At 65.9% G+C, this 18,131-nt stretch overlaps 3 protein-coding genes across 3 annotated transcripts in view; 2 read left to right on the top strand and 1 right to left on the bottom strand.

The window, feature by feature from the left end:
* PFL1_06262 (uncharacterized protein) overlaps positions 1-751 on the bottom strand; it is a gene marked incomplete at both ends in the record, with an annotated part of 4,051 nt that extends 3,300 nt beyond the window's left edge. Inside the window, one exon of the mRNA XM_007883803.1 lies at positions 32-751. Coding sequence (XP_007881994.1) covers positions 32-751 — 720 coding nt within the window. The remainder of the gene's footprint in view (positions 1-31) is intronic.
* Positions 752-10,690: 9,939 nt separating this feature from the next.
* PFL1_06261 (uncharacterized protein) lies at positions 10,691-12,018 on the top strand (the record flags this gene model as incomplete). The annotated part of the gene is made up of 2 exons (XM_007883802.1): positions 10,691-11,827; positions 11,962-12,018. The coding sequence occupies 2 exons, from the start codon at positions 10,691-10,693 to the stop codon at positions 12,016-12,018; spliced, it is 1,194 nt and encodes a 397-aa protein (XP_007881993.1).
* Positions 12,019-16,265: 4,247 nt separating this feature from the next.
* On the top strand, positions 16,266-17,387 carry PFL1_06260 (uncharacterized protein; the record flags this gene model as incomplete). The annotated part of the gene is made up of 2 exons (XM_007883801.1): positions 16,266-16,357; positions 16,790-17,387. The coding sequence occupies 2 exons, from the start codon at positions 16,266-16,268 to the stop codon at positions 17,385-17,387; spliced, it is 690 nt and encodes a 229-aa protein (XP_007881992.1).
* Between the last annotated feature and the right edge of the window lie 744 nt (positions 17,388-18,131).

The following is an 18,131-nucleotide window of genomic DNA, read 5'->3' as shown; positions in this document are numbered from 1 at the left end:
TGTGGTCCGATGAGGCGGTCCGCGGTCGCACGGGCCGGCCGGCGTCGGGCTCAAACACGGCGCTCTTGGGCCGCAGCGCGCTGGGCAGGTCGATGCTGGCGCCCCGGCTGGCGTCGGGCTCGCTGGTAGCGTCGAGCTCCTCGGCATACTCGGAGCGAGAGGGCGAGACGCCGTCGCCGTGGCCGGCGACGATTTCGTTGGCGGTGCCATCGACCGAGTCGCGAATGGTCGAAGTGGGCCGGCCGGGAGACATGGCGGTGCTCCCCGAACGGGGTCCGAAGGTGGCTTTGCTCGCCGTGCTGTCGGCGGTCTCGAGCTGCTGCGGCAGGGTCAGCAACGACGATGGCCGATCCCGACCGACGGGTCTACCTGGTGTCGCCGGTGCTGCCTTGTCGAGGCCTGCAGCGGAGCCGTCGTCCGCACTGTCCCGCGCTTGGTGCTCTACGGCCGGCAGGCTGGCTTCGGCCGACGTGGGCGAGGGCAAGGTGAATCGGCGGATGTCGGGCGAGTCGAGGATGGTGGTGTTGAGGCGAGCGCGAGGCCCGAGGACGAGGTGGGCCTTGGCTCGTTTGAAGTCGTCGGGCGAGAAGAGGCGGTGCTGCTGCTGGTGGCTGTGGGCGGCGGACGAGGTCGATGCCATCGAGGATCGCGAGCTTCGGTTGCTCGGCGGCCTCGGGTCGGCATCGACGAAGCCGTGGCTGGAACGCCGCGATGCGCTCGGCTGGCCCAAGTTGGGTGTCCCGTAGTCCATGGTCGCAGTCGAAGGAGAGGGAGTGTCGCCCTGTCAGTGAAGAGACAGCAGGTAGGAGGAGGAAGAGGAGGAGGAGAAGGAGGAGGGTGGTGGTAGCTGTTGGACGTCGGACGAGAGCAGCCGAAGGGCGCTATAGGCGTGGGTGACCTGTCGAGGTGACGGCGGGACGGGAAAGGCAGGGCGTTTATAGCAAGCCGGGGGCGAAGCAGGCTAGCGGTCGACGAGGAGGGCAGTCGACTGGAAGGTACGGCAGCCAGATCCGCAGCCAAGAAGCGAAGCGACGGTGCAAGCCCCACTCTCCTGAGATGGGCGTACGGCTTGACAGCGACGTTGCCGGGCGTCGAATGGGGCGATGTGCGGCCAGACAATGCCGGCAGGAAGTTGTCGAAGCAAGTCAATGGGGCTGGGCGCGCCTTGGTGGATGACTGCAAGCCGGTGATGACGGTCGGATACAGAGGAGCAGCGGCGGTTGAAGAGCAGAGAGAAGGGGCCGAGCGAAGTGCGATGTCTGCTGTCAGCCCAGCCAGCCAGGACAGGGGCTGCAGCCGGAGCGGCAGCAGCAGGAGCAGCGACCAGACGGGATCAAGGCGTTGTCGGGAAGGCGAAAAGAGGCCCCAGCGTCGGCATCAGCGAAGAGCGGCGCGGCGGGACATGCAACCACCGAGGTCCGGTGAGCGATGCAGGATTCTCCTGCCGGTGGGCGATAGGCTTCCCTAGGCCTGTCGCCGTGCCTGTCTCTCTCAAGGCCCTCGGGGTCCGAGCGAGAGGCCGGTTTGGCGGCGTGTGCGGTGCTCGAGCTGCAGCGAGGCTGACGGTGACGGCGAGGCTGACGGCGCGGGCCCTTCGATCGGTATCGGGCCGAGTCCGGCGAGGTGCGGCAGCGACGCCCGGTTCCTGACGCGGCTGCTCCGCGAGCTCAAGATGGGGAGTCGAGGTTCGAGTTGCGAAAGAGTGGGGGGCGAGCCACGGCGAGGCGACGCAGTGATGACAAACAAGCAGTGGGCGGGCGGCACGAGGTTCAACGTGCGGAACACGACAGCGGCAGCGGCGGGGTATGTATGTATGAGGCGGGCGCGCAAAGGTCGAGCAAGCAAAGAAGGTCTAGGGCGACGGCGGCGATTGACAGTGGAGAGCGCAAGAGGTTGTCGGTCGGACGGAAGCCAATGGTGGGCCAGGGGGGTTGGTATCGGCGGCGGTCAAAGACGAGGTGATGGAGTGCTTCAAACGACGACGAGGGACGGGTCGAGCCCACTCAACACCTGCGTCCGAGAAAGGGGGCGGCGGAGGGTCGTCGGTGGTGGTGGTGGTGATGGCGGTGGGGGAGGCAGCAGCAGACAGAAGAAGAGGCAGGGTACGGTGCACCTCGGCTTCGGCCATCGACGAACTCCAACAGGCGAGTAGATATGTACATACATATGAGGCGGGGCCCGCTCCTCCTCGAACATCGTCCGGCCTGCGTGACCTGCTGCGCTATTGTCGGACGCTACACTACTCTTTCTGTAGCAGGGCCAAGGCCAAGGGCAGACGGAGAGCAGAACAGGCCCGCTAGGAGCAATAATGACCGGACAAGCGTGTCCGTCTACGCTACAGGCAGGCATTGCGGCATGAGCAAGCAAGCCAACGGTGCCCGCCTGCAGGCCAAGCAGCTACCTACATGCGTTCGACGTGCTCGGCGGGGCAGGAGTTGTGAGGTCAGATCAGCGCAGCGCAGCGCCGTCGAAGTACGCACGGGGAGCTGCGACGACGACGGCCAATCGCCTACCTGCCCTTCGCCCTAACAAGAGCCGGCCACCGCACCACGTTAGCTGCAAGGCCACTCACCCTAACCCTAAGCACCGAATCCTGCCTGCTACGGGTAAGGTCTAGCTAGCCTGCCTGCCTGCTTGCCTGCCTGCTTGCTTGCTTGCTGCTGGCTGCTGTCCGCGACGCGGAGCAGAGCAGAGAGGGAGAGGCGGGGGAGAGGGCAGGGGGCCAGCAGAGGCAGGCAGGCAGGCAGGCAGGCAGGGGCTGTGATTGTGCCGTCGAGCCGAGATGGCGGTGCGCACGCGGCCTTGGCTGTCTGCCTACTAGCCTACTTCGGTGCCAGAACCTCGCACCACCCGTCCTGCACCTCCCCGCCGTCGTCACTCTACTGCCACCGACCGGGGGGGAAGGGACAGAGGGACGGGCCAGGTCATCGCCTGCTGCCATCGTCGTCGGCGTGGCCTTGGTCGTCGTCGTCGTGAGGGAGCAGGCGGCGGTACGCAGGCAAGGCAGGGCCCGAGCGCAAGGCGGGGTTCCTCGACAGGCGGGCAAGGAACGAGCGAGCGAAGAGGCAAGGGGGCCTGCCAGACCGCAGAAAAAGGCAAGGCACGGAGGCCGGGAGGCCAAAGCGCGGCGAGGGGGCGGCGGAGCGACAATTAATTCACACCACCGGCCAAATACACAAGCGCAGCGGTGGGACGGCCAGCCTGCCGGCCTGCGGGCGACCCAACACCCCTCTCGCCACTCGTCTCGTCGTACTCACTCTCACGACTGCAGGCCTCTTGGCGTGGGGTCAAGCAAGGTGGCCGGGGCCTTCTGAACTGCGCCTGCCTCGGACGGCACCACATCCTCGTCGCCTTCACCGGCGGCGCAACGCCTAGCTTTGCTTCGTGCCAATGAGATCAGCAGCGTTCGTCGTGCGGCTCTTCGGCACTACTGCCCGGCGCAAGCGCTGCCTTCGCGACAACTCCTCGCACCCCCTCCGCCGACGATGGTTTGCAGCCCCGCCCCACTCGTCCGCATCGGCTCGCCCTCAGCTCACCCACGACACGCGCAGCCGATCGATATTGCCCTCAATCTGCCGCACAGTGAGCGAGGAGTGCCTTGCCATAAGAACACAATACACGCCCAACGGCGGCTGACGGAGGAGCAGCAAACCAGGAGGGCGAGCATCGCTTGAAGCGAACCGCAATGGGCATGCTCGCTCCCTCGAGCCTCGTTTGAGCGCGCCGCCGTGCGAAGCCTAACTAGGGCAAGCTTTGCCGGCCTGGCTCTCCATCTGCTGCCACGGGGGCATGGTCCAGGGTCCGCAGGAATCCACTCAGGGTCCAAGCGAAGAGAGGAGGCAGGCAGGCGGCAGCCAGACTAGCTAGGGGTGGAAAGCCAGAGGTACGCTTGTACGCACATGGCGAGAGCATGCTCGCTCGCTCGCTCTTGACCCATCCTGCCTCTCTCGCTCCCTCGCCGGGCCGGCCGGTCAGGAGCGGGCGACGAGGAGGAAGCTGGTGGCGGCCCCTTACGCCAGCCAGAGAGTCTGAGATCGAGCACGGCAGCTCAAAACGTCCCCATCGCCAGCGCCATCGCCAAGGATATCGCCGGCGCCATCGCCATCATCGTCGGATCAGTCTCCGTATGGACCGATTTGGGCGATCCGCTCCTGCTTGATCCTCGTCGACTCCTGCCGCGACCGTTTAGGGGTTGGCACCTCGTCCTGGCAGGGACAGACAGGCAGGCAGGCAGGCAGGCAGGCAGGCAGGCAGGCAGGCAGGCAGGCAGGCAGGCACATGCGCCCGTTGCACGATGTACCGCTAGCCTGAGAAGGCGGGCAGGACAGGCAGGCAATCGACCTGCCATGACTCGCCATGCTCCCTCCCCTACCTGCCTCAGCCCTCGTCGTCCCCACGCGCCACCTGGCTGACATTATTCAGGCCAGGACCATCGATCTTCTCGGGGCGGCACCAGCTGGCTGGCTGGCATGGCCCGCCATCATGCGGGCTCAAGCCACTTTTACCACCGATGAGCAGCGGCCGCCATCCGGCCAGGCCGAGTCCAATTGGCTCCGTCTTTGCACTCGTTCGTCGTCTCGCTCGCTGGCCTTTTTGCTTGCATTGCTTGCCTGCCTGTTGCCTGGGCTGCCCGCTCCTCGGGGCGAAGGATGCAGCGCAGCTGCTGCTCTGCTGCGCCGTGCTGTGCGAACGACATCCTGGCCGTATGCAGCCTGCGCGGCTGGTTGTCGGCCCTCGCCGAATCTTCTGGCCAGCCAGGCCTGGCCGACTTGCCGCTTAGTTACTGCCAGCGAGAGGCCATACCGCTCTAATTCTCTCCCTCTCTCGCTCTCTGGCCTCCCCGCTCTGGCTTGGCCTGCTTTCATGCCATCCCGCAGCGCCATCCTCTTTTTTCCCATCGCGACCCCCGCCTGCCTGCTCCAAACCCACCGCCGCTGCCTTTGGATCGCAGGCAAGCTGATCCACCTCATCGTTCCAAACGAGCTAATCACGCCGCTCCGTTGCCTAGCTAGTGCGCAGCCCGTCAGCGCTCCGGGGGTTGGTCTGACGGGAAGAGCTGCGCTGCCGGCCCTCGAAGGAACCCGCCGTCTGAAACATCCCGGATACCGTCCGCCGTCCGGACCCGGCCCGATGGGCGCCGGCCTGAAATGGCCTGAACGGTCTCACCACAGCTGCCGCCCGTTGTCCACGCTGCACGACTTTCCAGCTTTGCTGTGCTCTGTCTTGCTCGGGGAGCATCCGCCTGGTTGACTGCTGGCTGCTTTTGGTCCCACCGGTAGACTGGCCAGGGGGGGTGCGGTGCTTCCGGCGGCAACCCTCCGCGAGATCCGACCATGTACTGCGCCTGCGCCATGGCAACCAGCAGCCAGCAGCAGACGGGCAGGCCAAACATACAGCTGATCGCGAGACGGCAAACACGACAGGCAACTACCAAACAACAACCACCAGCTGAGAGCAAAGCAAGCAAAGCAAGGGAGGGTGCCAGATCCAGCCTCGTCGTCCATCCCTCCGACGCTCCGACGCCATGTATGCGGCGTGCCTCGACCGACGACATCAGACAAAGGCCGGACGGGCTGGTCAGCAACCAAGATATCACACCCAGGCTCCGCCTCGTCTGGCCGCTGCCCTCGTTGTCACGCACACCGCGGCTCAGCAACCACCGGCAGCGCATAGCTCGTCGGCGAACGCCATGCCATGCCACGCCATGCCATGCCATGCTCCGCTCGTCGGCGGCGTAATGTCTTCTCGTCGTCGCCGTCGTCGTCCATCTGTCCGCCGAAGAACAATCGAGGAAAGCAGGCAGGCGGCACCCTCACCCGCTGCTCCGCCAGCCTGAACAGACTCTCCCTGGATCGTCCCTCGTGTCGTGTCGTGTCTTGTCTGACTCACTCGTCTATCCTCTTCGTAGGAGGTCCAACGATCCGGACCGCGATCAGCAAGACGAGAGGATCCACAACAACTCCGACATTGTCAGCGCCGTACCTATCGTTCCTTGCTCCTTGCGCAGATTGGCGCGGATGGGAAGAGAGTGGGCGCGGCCTTCGGACCCCTCTTTCTTCGGACCCGCCCGCCGACGTTCCCGGTCCGTTGTCGAGTTCGATTGAGCCGGGACCTCGCTCGCCAGCCGTACCTTATTGCTGCCCGCCTTGACCGATTTCACCATTGTTGCGCTTTCGTCCGGCGATTGAAGCGTGCCAACAATGATGCGCTCGCGCTGCTGTATCTATGTATAGGGCCCTTCGGGATCCCCACAGAGCCGAGACGAGTTTGCGCCTTGGACCATCCCGCTCCTCTCTTCCGCCGAGTCGGCGCTGTCCAGCAACGCCTAGCGCAGGGCAAGGCAAGAGCGAGCCTGGGGCGAGATATTACTCTGTAGGACGCGGCAGGGCACAGTCTCCTCGATGCCGTACGTACGGTACCTGCCTGGCCATTCGGAAGTTGAAGCGGACAAGCTGGCTGCCAGCACTTCGGTGGCGTGTCGCGTGGCGAGACCTCCTTGCTTGCTCCCTCCTCCTCGCCTCGTCCTTGACGTGTGCTTGGGCATCCCGATCGTTCCCGCGGCTGGGATCGGAGAACCAACCCGGGAGATGGGAAGCAATCAGATAGATCTCCTCGCCGCCAGCGCTATGCCCGCTCAGGACTCCGCCCTCCGCGTTCACACCTCCTTGCCGGCCGTGTCTGCGCGACGATCGAACAGGCCGGCCAATTTCGCTCGTGCTTGCACCACCCGAAGAGGGGGATACCGGGGCATGCGACCATCGTGAGGGGCAAGTGTCATCGGTAGCATCGAGGTCTAGCCTGCACGAGGTTGGTGGCGACGAGGCCTTGGTCAATCGGCGCCGTAGCGGACCCGAGAGCGGAAGCTTGCGGGACATCGAGCGCCTTTGCGGCGACTCGCATCCAAGCAGCGCAGTCAGTCTGACACTTCCTGCGCACCCGCCATCTTTGGGACGCCCAAATACCCGCCGTACGAGCCACCATGTGGCAGCCGCACCTCGTCGCAAATCGTTGTGGTTTGGACAAGCAGCACCCACACCTTGCTTGACCTTGGTGGACACGTCCTCGACTGGCTCGGATCGCCACCGACTCACCAGCGCCGCTCGTCTGGGCTGGAGAGGAGGTAGTCATTCTGGCTTCGCAAACAAGCAAGAGCGAGGCGCAGGCCATAAGTGTGCCATTGCCCTGCTCCATCAGCCCCGCGAGGCTGTGTGGCCTGTTGGCCTGGGCGTGACCTGCCCACAAGAGCTGAGCACAACAAGACGATTCTACAGCTTCCGTCTGTCCTTCACGCCGGATCTCCGGCCACGCGCGCGCTGGCGCAGACCGCGGGCAATGGTGTGGTCATCCCGACCAATGGCCAAGCTGCCGGGCGCAATCATCCGGGCGACTATAAAGGTGTCTCCATCCATGGCCCAGCGCCAAGCGGGTCACGGCGACGAGGAGAGACGTGCCCTTCGCTACTTTCTGCCGCAGCGCAGCCTGTCAAGGGCGTCGCCCGCTGCGGCTGGGCGCTGCGGTAAAGGGCGGGGAAAGGGCGCAGGCGTAGCCACGCCGGGTGGGGCGACGAGCTCCGTCCAACTTGGGCCGCTGGTCGGCCAACTCTGCCGGGCCACGACAATCCCGAACCCACGACTCGCGGCGCTCACGGATGGTCAAGCAGGGAAGAGGCCTGGGCCTAGGCCTGCTCCCTGCCTTCCATCACGACCCCGACCACGAGCGCGAACGCGAGCACGACCCTCCACGGTCGAGCGTCCAAGGCAGGTGTCAAGCCCACGGGACGACCTCCGATGGCGGGGCGCAGTCGAGCCAGGCTAGCCCTTGGGCGCTCGCCGGGAGCGTCCCGGACGATGCTACGTCGCTCTCGCGGCATCCATCCGAGGCTAGCCGGCCTCGATCCTCACCCGTCCTCGTCCGCGCCACTGGAAAGCCTAGAAGTCAGCTAGGCCGCCCCTCGCCACGGGAGCATAGCGTGCATGGCCCCAGCAACCTAGCCTCGCCTACGCTACGCACGCTCGTCGGCGGCACTTCTGCCCATTTACAACCCACCTCGTCCTCGATCTGGGGCCTTGCCAGCCGCGCTGCAGCATGGTAGCGGTGGCCGACGTAACAGACCAGTGCGTGCCCGGGCCTTTCCCTTCTTCTCCCTCAGCCGCCGAGGAAACCCTGCTGCTGCTCGCCGGCCGCCCTCCATTCAGACAATCCCAGCAACTAAGGGTGGGTAGCCGTACGTGCTTTCGGCTTTGCGCGCAAGAGCAGCGAGCCAACCGGCACCATCGACGCCGTTCATGATTGTACCGCAGCGGACCGGCTCGCCTCCCCTCCCTACCTGTTCTTTGTCTGGTGTAGTCCTCGTGGGTTGCCCGGTGGGCGCTGGCGTGCGGCGCGCAATCGTCGCGGCGGGGCGGCAGCGACTCCCAAGAAGCGCAGCCCACACGGCGCTCCAGCGACCGCTCGCCTTCCAACAGCAGGCCCTCACCACCACCACCGCTATCCAGACCCCAAGCGGATCGCGGGGGCCAGTCATGGTGCAACCGCCTCGGGACCCACCTCTTACCCCCTGCTCGCCCTGCGCTGCTGATCACCAGCAGGCTCGGCAGGCTCGCTGGCCAAACACCGCCCACCTACCTCATAAATCTGGCCACCGAGACGAACACTGCCCTCTCCGCTGCCCCTGCTCGTCGCGACTCTTGACCTTGCCCGGCGCTCTTGATCTCCCGTCTCTGCCCGCCTTTGCCGTCTATTGTCGTCAGCATCGGCGCCGAAGCTCGGCCCGACCCATCTCTGTGCCGTGCTCCTCGAGTTGGATCCGCCTCGACACAAGCAGCTGCCCGGTCCATCGCCATCGCTTGCAAGCCTGGGCAAGGTATCTCGAAGCGCAACAAGGTCGCCGTCGTCCCACGGCTCTCGATCACCGTCTCGAGCGCCTGCGACCGCCGACCTGCTCCCAGCCTCCAGGCACACGCCACAGACGCCGTCTTCCTTTGCCTCGAGCAGGCATCGACGGCAGCGTTTCGCGACGCCCAGCCGTGTGGACCAGCCACTCGGATGCACCTCGCCCGAACCCGAACCGCAAACCGATAGGTGAGCACCCACTTTCGCAGCCGCTGCAGAGGCTGAGATCTGCTGACGGCGCGCCATCGCCGCCAGCCCGACCGCTGACACGATGACGGCTGGCTGACGAGATCTCTGGCGTCGTCAGCCCTCCCTGCCTCGTCTTAGCACCCGACGCACGCCGACCGATCCGCCCAGCCCAAGCACGACGTCCGAGGGACCGGCGCCTCCTTCATTTCGCTCCGTTGCTCTCGGTCGACGAGCAATCGAGGTGCCCCGTACGGCTCCTCCAGCTTCCACCACCATCCACATATCCACTCCAGCAGCACGTCCCGACGCCCCGGCGGCGCTGCCTGTCGTTGCATCAAAAGGTCAGAGTCGACACTGAATCGCTCCGCCAGCTCACACAGGGACCCGTTCACACTTGCTTCTTCCTGCCCTACGGCCTGCGCCATTGCCAAGAAGGACTAACACCGCCGCCGCTCGACCTCGAACTTGCAGATTTGGCTCGGGTTCGCAACAAGCCATCGCACCTGCCGTTGGTCAGACCTGCCTCATCTCGGCACTGCCGCCGGCCTGCCCGACGTAGCCCGACGTAGCCCGACGTAGCCCGACGTAGCCCGACGCAACCCGACGCAGCGCAACACGCACACAGCGTCGAGGGCCATTCCATCTCGTCCAGACTCACGTCAACGCCATGTTGCCGCCGTTGCCCACCACGGATGGCGCAACGGTCGCAGGGAGCCCAGGCGGTCCCGCCGCGGGGCGTCGCGGCCGTTCTCGAGGCTCGTCCTGCTCGAGCCTGGCAAGCACAGGGCCAGTCTCTTCACTGCAGAACAGCATCGGGTCGATCCGAACAAGCCTGCCCCGACAGCACGATGGCCTCCCCTCCGCAACTTCCGACTTCTACCAGCCCTTCCAGCGCCCTCCTCCGGCCACGAGCTTGAGCTCCACGTCTCAGACACACCCGTCGCCTTTTCCATCGACGACAGCCAGCGCCGTGGCGACTCGAGGCGACGAAGGAGCGAATCAATCCATCCAGAGGCCAGCGGCGCCCCAGGCAGGCGCACCGATGACCTCGTCCCTCGTCGTCCCGATCACCAAGATGCGGTCATCGTCGCTGAGCTTTGCGGCGGATCCTCACACCGCTGGGCGCACAGGCTCGACCATGCTTGTCCGTCGGCTCACACCATGCCCGACCAATGCCCGACCAGGACCTCGGCCAGCCCAGCGGGCGCCGGACAGGGTCACCACCACAGTCGCCGACCCAGGGCACGGCTGCGATTTCATCCTCACGCCGGGCTTTGACCTGGGATCTCCGGCCACGTCCCTTCGTCCTCTGCCTTACCCCGCGCCTCCTTCGACCGCGGCGCCCTCGACCAGCTCGAGCGACGCCTGGAGCCCGATGTGGCCGCCCCCGGTCCAGCGACAAGGCCGAGACGTCTGCAGCAACTTCCCTTGCACGCGGGCGAGACTGGCCCAGATCGAGGTGATGCACGGCCTCGTGCTCGCTCCCCAGTCTCTCTGCGTCGGTGCCAGTGGCTCTGGTCCGGGCGACGGGGTTCGGAATTCCAAGGGCAGAACGTTGCGCAAGAAGAGGTCCTCGCCATTCAAGCGGCTCAGCGCGACGCTCCGCGGCATGTCAACGGCCAAGTACGCCACCGGCAGCGGTCAGCCCGTGGCCGACGACAAAGTGGAACGCGACGAGGAGGCTCCGAGCATCCCCGAGGGCGCGCCCTCGCTCCCCCCTCGTCCGGCTTGGTGCGACGTCGAGCTGGTCCTGACGAGATCCGACTTGTCGCCTTCTGCCGGAAGGCGGGACCCGATCCAGCCTTCCGCCGTCGAGGACCTTGTCATCAGCAGCTCGTCAAACGGCACCACCGCAACGTCTACGTCTGAGCTCGCCAGTCTCCCGACCCCGAGGGAGCGCACGAGCGGGGGAAGGCCTCGAGCCGCAACCTTTGCGGGCCGGCTGGCCGGTGCCAAGCTGTCGCTGCGGCCCCGACCCGTCTTTCAATCTCAGTGGACCAGCGCACAGCCTCCGGAGGGCATGGACGGTATCGTCGACCCTGCATCTGTGTCAGCAGTCAGCGCAGCGGTTGCTTCGTGCAGACCGAGAGCTTGGGTGGCACCGTCCGACTGGGATGTGGCGGCATCGCCTCCGGAGCGAGTTCGAAGGCAGGATGGCGCAGTCATGCCGCTCGATGGGCCAGACGCGGGCTTGGCCGACGGATCTCAGGTCGAGAGTCTGCGGATCTATCTCCACCTCGTTCCATCTTCGCCGACCTCGGCGGCGGCATCTACCTCGGCTCAAGGGAGTGCTGCTTCGCAACAGCAGCGTTTCTCGCACCGACGCGAGACGTGCAGCTTCTCCTCGCTCGGCAGCGGCGGCGCGGCGCGGCTCCGGAGCAAGAGCATCGATGTGCCGCGCGAGATGACCCGGCTGCAGCTGACGAGCAGCAGCACCGTCAGCGCGTCGATGCTGCCTCTGTCGATGCTGGCCAGGACGGAGCTGGAGACCGACACCGCGTTCGGCGCCATCACCGAGGGGATCATGGAGAGTTTCTCGTCTTCGGCGGGACGGTGGGTGCTGACGGTCACCGGGGTCCAGCAGCCCGCTGTCGGTCCGCGATCTGCAGGGGAGCATCACGAGGGCTTGGGCGGCGGAGTATCCTTCCTCGATCAGGACGCCAACGGCGAAGAGGCACGCACAGTCTCGTGGCAGATGCGACTCGACAGCCTCGAGAAGATGATGAGCTGGCGAGCTGCGATTGAGGTGAGTACGCGATCGGAAGCCCAAGAGGGGTCTCTGTGCTACCGCGGTCTCACATGTCGGCCCCTCCTCCTCGTGCTGCAACAATGACGACAGGCGCAGATCGCCAGCCTCTGTCAACCTCAGAGAAACGACAGGGCAGAGGCGGCCGACGGAAGCCAGCGTACGGCATCGCCTTCGCCTTCAACCGGTAGAGCCTGGCTGCGGCCAGACCAGCCAGAGCTGCGACAAGGGGAGTCGCCCGCAGGAGCCGTAGGCTGCGGTCCGTCCCTCTGCGCGACACCACCATGGGCCGCTTCCGGTCCGACTATCGCCATCGCTGCGAGCGACGTTGGCCAGCCCGTCCCGATGGACGATGCTTCGTCCGATCTCGTCCTCCCAGGATCCGGCCTTGGCCTGGTGTTCGAGCCGCCCAACACTGGCGAAGGTACGGGCATCACTTTCGACCCGCGACCGAGCGAACATTCTCCCATGCCAGTCGCTCGGTCGACTGCGGAAAGCGGGAACGAAACGCGCATCGCCGGAGGCCCCAATGAGGTTGAGATCGATACGCCGAAGCTGCGCTTCGACTTTGCTCGCTGTGCCTCGACGCAGGACTCGCTGCTCTCTGCCACGCGCCCTGGATCGGCGGTGCCGTCGAAGCGTCAGAGCTGCGCCTCGGACGACAGCGACAGGTGCAGCGAGCACGCTGGTCCGCACCGCAGCCAAGAGCGGAGCGGCAAGGTTCGACGAGCCTCGGAAAGCCGCCCGAGGACGCGCTCCGACTCGAGCTCGAGGACAGCGTTCTTCTCGCCCTTTCAGACTGCGGATGCTCCATCAGCGTGGCACGAGGAACAGCGAACAGCGCACGCGATGAAGCTGAACGATGCTGGCATGGGAGCTCGATGTCGGCGGTCTTGCCAGGGCGAGGGGAGCCCGGCGTCGCGCCTGGTCAAACGTCAGTCGGAGCCGCAGCTGGCGGAGCGGTCTGCGTTGGGGCCTGCGCCGTCGTCACCAGCCAAGGTCGCGGTCTCGGCCGTCAACGTTCGGCGCTCCTCGTCCAGGCTGAGCAGTTGTTCTAAGAGCCTGCGAGGGAGCTCGCGCCGTGGCATCGTGCCACCTGCCAAGCCCCCACTCGCCGGCGTCGTGCCGCTACCACCCTCGCCAAGGTACGGTGGTCCAGCTTCGGCACCCCTTGTCGCCGAGCGACTGTTCTCGTCGATGCAAGATCCCATCGAGACCAATGACGGGCTGCCTACACGGCCACCACCTTCGCCATCGCCGTCGGGCCCAACACACCTGCCATGGGCGTCGAAGAGTGTGAGCGAACAGATGTTTTTGGATGCACGGATCGCGGTGCTGAGGGGCTACAGCCACGGCCGGTCGGCCAAGGTCAAGCTGCGGCCGCTGCGGCTGCCCGCCAAGGTTGCCGCGGGGCGATGATGAAGCGCGGGCGAGGTCGCGACGGCAGCGGTGAGCAGCCGGGCGCCACTGCGGCATGACGAGCGAGGTCGATCGACTCGACCGCGGCGTACGCCACCGGGCCGATCGGCGTGTCTCTGCGGCGGGAGATGGTCCGCGAAATGGCAATCCGCCTACTGCCTTGAGCCGTTCGACCGTGACTGGGTGGGGGAGGAGCACACTCGAGAAGACCAAGCCTTCGTTCCAACATGATCAGCGCAGATCCGAGAGCGTAGTCGAGGCCGCGCCTGTTTCCATATGTGCGAGCCGCGGAAGGCAGCAAAAGGCTAGCCCGCCCCGCCCGCCGGACCCCGATAGGAACCTGTAGCCAGCATCGTATCCGCGCGCTCGACCATATCTCCCGACGCTGAGCACGACCAGCACAGTGCGACGCGGTGTGGTGATCAGAGATGGCCCGTGTGTCGCTCGGAACTCGTCCTAGCCTCCGTCCTAGCCTCCTCGTCGAGCGTCGTGAAGATGCCCTTTGGGACCGGCAGGCCAGCAGGCTTCGGCCGACGGTCCGCGGAGGACTGCGCCCACCTACACGCGGCCTCATCGGGTCGTGGGGTCGGGTCGGACCGCTTCATGGCCTGCCCAGCCTATGGCGACTATCCGTTATTGTTCTAGAGATCTTTGCCTCGGCCATCATGCCTCTTCGCCGCCGCCGCCGTGCCTCTTCTCACGGCCTGCATCGCGCTGGCCCGTCTACACGACATACGACGGCTTGGTGCGATACAACGAGCAGCGTCGCCGCCAATGGCTCGATACTCTGCCTCTTCTGGGTCTGGCCTGAGCCCGACCGAAGGAAGCGCAGGCGCACAGCTACGCACGCAGCTCGACCGTCAGGAGCCTGCAGACCATGGCGTCGAGGTGGCTCGAGATGGTGCTCGAGCAGTGCTGACCGGCTCGCCTGGCGTCGGTGATGTTGTCAGTAGTCAGTAGTAGCGGTCAGGAACGGCAATGAAAGCGCCAGCGCCGGCAGCAGCTACAGGCTAGGCCGACCGTGCAGAGGGCGGCGAGGGAGGGGGAGGTTTGGGTGCGTTGGCTCAGCGGTGGCCTGCATGCCAAGCTTTGAAACCAGCAGCGGCTAGCATGGCATCGTCGCGCTAGCCTAGCCTGGCCTGCTTGTTACAGCACACCCGCCTGGCGGAAAGACGGCTGGGCGACTCGATGCCCTCGCCTCGTCCGCCCTAGCCTCCCTCCCTTGCCTGGCTGGTTGCCCCCCGATGTTACCGGTAACACCATCGTCATCTTGACGTTGCTGCGAGCAACGTTCAACGTCCCCGCGACGTCCCCTGGACAACGACGAAGGGGCCAGCTGCGCCTCGTCGATCCCGAACCGACGTACCGTCGTCGGGCGGAAAACCTCAGGCGTGTCGATCCTTCTCTCGCCGAGGATCCACACGGGGCAGACGCGGGGGATCGACGTCGTCGTCGCCGTCGTCGAAGCGTCCTTTGCCTGCTTGCCTGCCTAGCCCGAGATCTCGAATCGATTCGGTTCGATCCGACGACGAGGCGAGGCTAAGCTTTTCCCACCCCACCTCCGAGTTGGAGGGGCCCTAGCCTGGCGCCCGTCGACCGCGGGCGGTGATACTCGTGCAAAGGCAGGGCCTCAGCTCGTGTCCTCGTCTTGGCCCGTCGCATGTGTCGTTTCCTCACGCTCGCCCCGTACGTACGTACGTACGTGCTGCTTGCCTGGCCCGCTTCACGTTGTTGCACTTTGCGGTCGCAGCGGTTGCGCAACGTTGCGCTGCGTTGCGTCTCGTTGCGTTCCGTTGCGTTGCGCGAGCGGTCAGGAAGCCAAGCCAGCAGGCAGGCCAGCGGCCAGCAAGCAAGCAAAGCAAGACAAGGCTGAGCAGCAAGCAAGCAAGGCAGGCGGCGCGGTTCGGCTAGCCCGCGCCGCAGCCGCTTGTTTCGGATCGGCGTCAAACGAGCAGGCAAGGCAGGCAGACGTGCGGGCCAGCGGGCCAGGCTAGCGCTGGCAGGTGGCCCGCAGAGCAAGCAGCGCAGAGCGACGGTCTGAGCCGACCGTTGGTGTTTTGATATCCTGGCCTGCCTCTCGATCTGTCGTCGTCGCCTCTTCTCTCCCGTGTGCGCCGCCATACGGCCTCGTCCGATGAGGCAGAGTACCGCGCCCGCGAGACGGTGCGGACCTGCACGCCGCATCGCATGGCTCGGCTGCTCTCGCCCGCCCGCCCAAAGCGCGAGATGGGCGTCGAGCGGCCTTTGAAAAGGCCCAACCAGGCAGGCAGGCAGGCAGGCAGGCAGGCCGGTATCTGCGATGGCGCGCTTGACCTGGCCTGCCTGCATCCACCTCGTCCCGGTAGCTCGCTGCAGCCAGGCAAGCATGCGTACATACACGTTCGGATTCGCCTGCCCGCCCGACAGACAGCACGCACGCACCAAGGCAGAGTAGTTGGAGGCTGCCAACGAGCCGGTCCCATCGGCTGGCCTCACCCTGTTCCTGCCTGCCTGCGTGCGTTCGGGAGATCGGCAGCATGCTCGCCCAGCGAAACAAAGGCACCAGCACGGGCGGAGCCAGGAGCACCGAGCCAGCTGCTTGCTTGCGCCTATGTGCGATACCGACCCTCGGCACCCAGCTGGCTTGAAAAACAGGGGGGCTCGGGGCTCGGGCGGGCGGACGGGGAGGGCGGCGAGCCATTCGGTCTGGGACGCCGAGGGGCAACCTGCCAGCCGGGCGGGCCAGCGAGCCAGCCTCGGCGTCGTTCCGCCCTTGGCCCTCGCTGTTGATCATCACAACCCGTCTCGTCCTTCCTCCTTCTTCCTCATCACCACCACCCTCACCACCACTGTCGCCACTCGTCAAGGAATCACCATCCTCTCCTAATCCATCTCAGCCCCTCCCCTCCACTGCACTAGCGCTTACATTCGTTACCCCCAGCTCCCCTCTCCCTCCAAGCTCTCAGTCTAGACGACCCAGCTTCGACCCCCCTAACCCCAGCCAACCCGCCCCCGCTTTCACCCTGCTTTGCACGCCAAAATGATCGCCGCCAAGGTCTCCGCCCTCGTCTCTCTCCTCGCCATCGCCGCTGGTCCGGCCATGGCTACCATCATCGTCACCCAGCCCGTCGCGTGAGTACCGCACGCCCCTCCGTCGTCGATGCCCTCCAGTGGGATCTGCGCCGCCATCGTAGCCTTTGCCACGTCACGCAGACGATGCCGAAAGGAAAGGCTATCGCTGCTGGCCCTCTTTGCGACGAAGTCTCGTGATGGACATCGGGATGGCCATGCAGGGTGCAGGCTCGAGATACCCGACCCCGGCCTCGAATCCGGGGTGGCAACGGACTGCCGACGACTGCGGCGGATCCATGCAGTGGCACACTCGCGCCGACATCTCGGGCGGCCCTCGTGTCGCGGCATCTCACGACGCGCCATCGTCTTGCACCGCGCGTGTTACCGCCGCTGCGCCCGGCCTGTCACTGCTCGCGACGTCCACCCGTCTGAACCACCCCCCGTACTGATCCCCTACGCCCTCCCGACCCTTCTACCCACGCCGCCTCGTAGCTCCACCACGGGCCACGGCGACAAGCACCTCCAGGTCGAGTGGCACGACGACGGCGCCGCGCCCAAGTTTGCCGACTGGGGCAAGGTCAACGTCTACCTGGCCACCGGCTCCCACGACGTCCAGTGGCGCCTCCAGACGCTGGCCGAGGACGTCGACGCCAAGGACACGTCTGACAAGTACAAGATCGACCCCACCGTCGGCCCCAACGGCGGCTACTACTTCCTCCGCTTCGAGGGCTCCACCCCCGCCGCCGGCTCCACCAGCCCGCCCATGGCCTTCTCGGCCCGCTTCACCCTCGACAAGATGACGGGCACGTTCAACTCGACCATCAAGGCCGAGCTCGAGGGCGCCGGCGGCACCGCCTCGGCCGGCGGCGGAGCCAGCGCCACCCCCACCGGCGGCCTCGCCACCTCGGTCCGAGCCATGGCCACGTCGAGCAGCTCGACGTCCACCTCGCCCGCCTCGGCCGCCGCCAAGACCAACAGCCCCGTCAGCGCCAACTCGAGCAGCCAGCCCTCGTCGGCCTCCAAGATCAGCCTCGCCGGCTCCGCCGCCCTACTCACCGGCCTCGCCGCCGCCGGTCTCGCCCTCTTCTAAGCGCGCCCGCCGTCGTCCGCGCCTTCCTTCTTTGGTGCCGGAATCCTCACCCCCTCGTCTCGACCTCGACCTCGGGCTAGGCCCTCAACCGTCCCGCCGTCCCGCCCTCGCTGGCCACGCCTCGCCGCGAGCATCGCGCACATCGGGCGCAGGCGCTCCGCTGCTGACCTGTACATACCCACCCCGTCCAGCTCTCTCCCCCGTCCTCGCCCGCTCCCCACCCTCTTCCATGCTGCGATAGGCATCTCCCTCGTCGGAACCCATCATCTCTCCAATGTATACACACATTCGTTCAATCAACGCGGCTCCTCCCGCTCGCGCTCGCATACGTACCACGCACGCCTGTCGGCTCCCGCTCGTTGACCAAATTCCACGACATCGTCAACGCAGCCACTCTTGCTGTGCGCGCGCGAGAGGGTGCAGGTCGATGGCCGTCGCGACTGAACGCAGCTCCAAGCCGAGGCATGGACCAGCTTGACCCGCGCGAGGAGAGGCCAAAGTGGACCGCTGAATGGCCGCCTCGAAAACGTGCACCCACACTCCCACATTCCCTCAACCCTAAGTCTCACCACCCATAACAGACAAAAGCAAGCAGCATCTGCAGCTCCTCAGCTGGCTCAGCCAGTTCCAAACCCTGTCTCCTCTCCAGCCCCAGCTGCCTTGACGTCAAAAATGTTGCTAAAATTGGCAGGAAAAGACACTGTACAGCCAAGATCCAGAGCCCTACTCTGACACCACCTAACT

Source organism: Pseudozyma flocculosa, assembly GCF_000417875.1.
Source record: "Pseudozyma flocculosa PF-1 unplaced genomic scaffold scaffold00025, whole genome shotgun sequence".
NCBI lineage: Eukaryota > Fungi > Basidiomycota > Ustilaginomycetes > Ustilaginales > Ustilaginaceae > Pseudozyma > Pseudozyma flocculosa.
The sequence above is the reverse complement of the archived record's forward strand: the minus strand, read 5'-3'. Positions and strand labels throughout refer to the sequence as shown.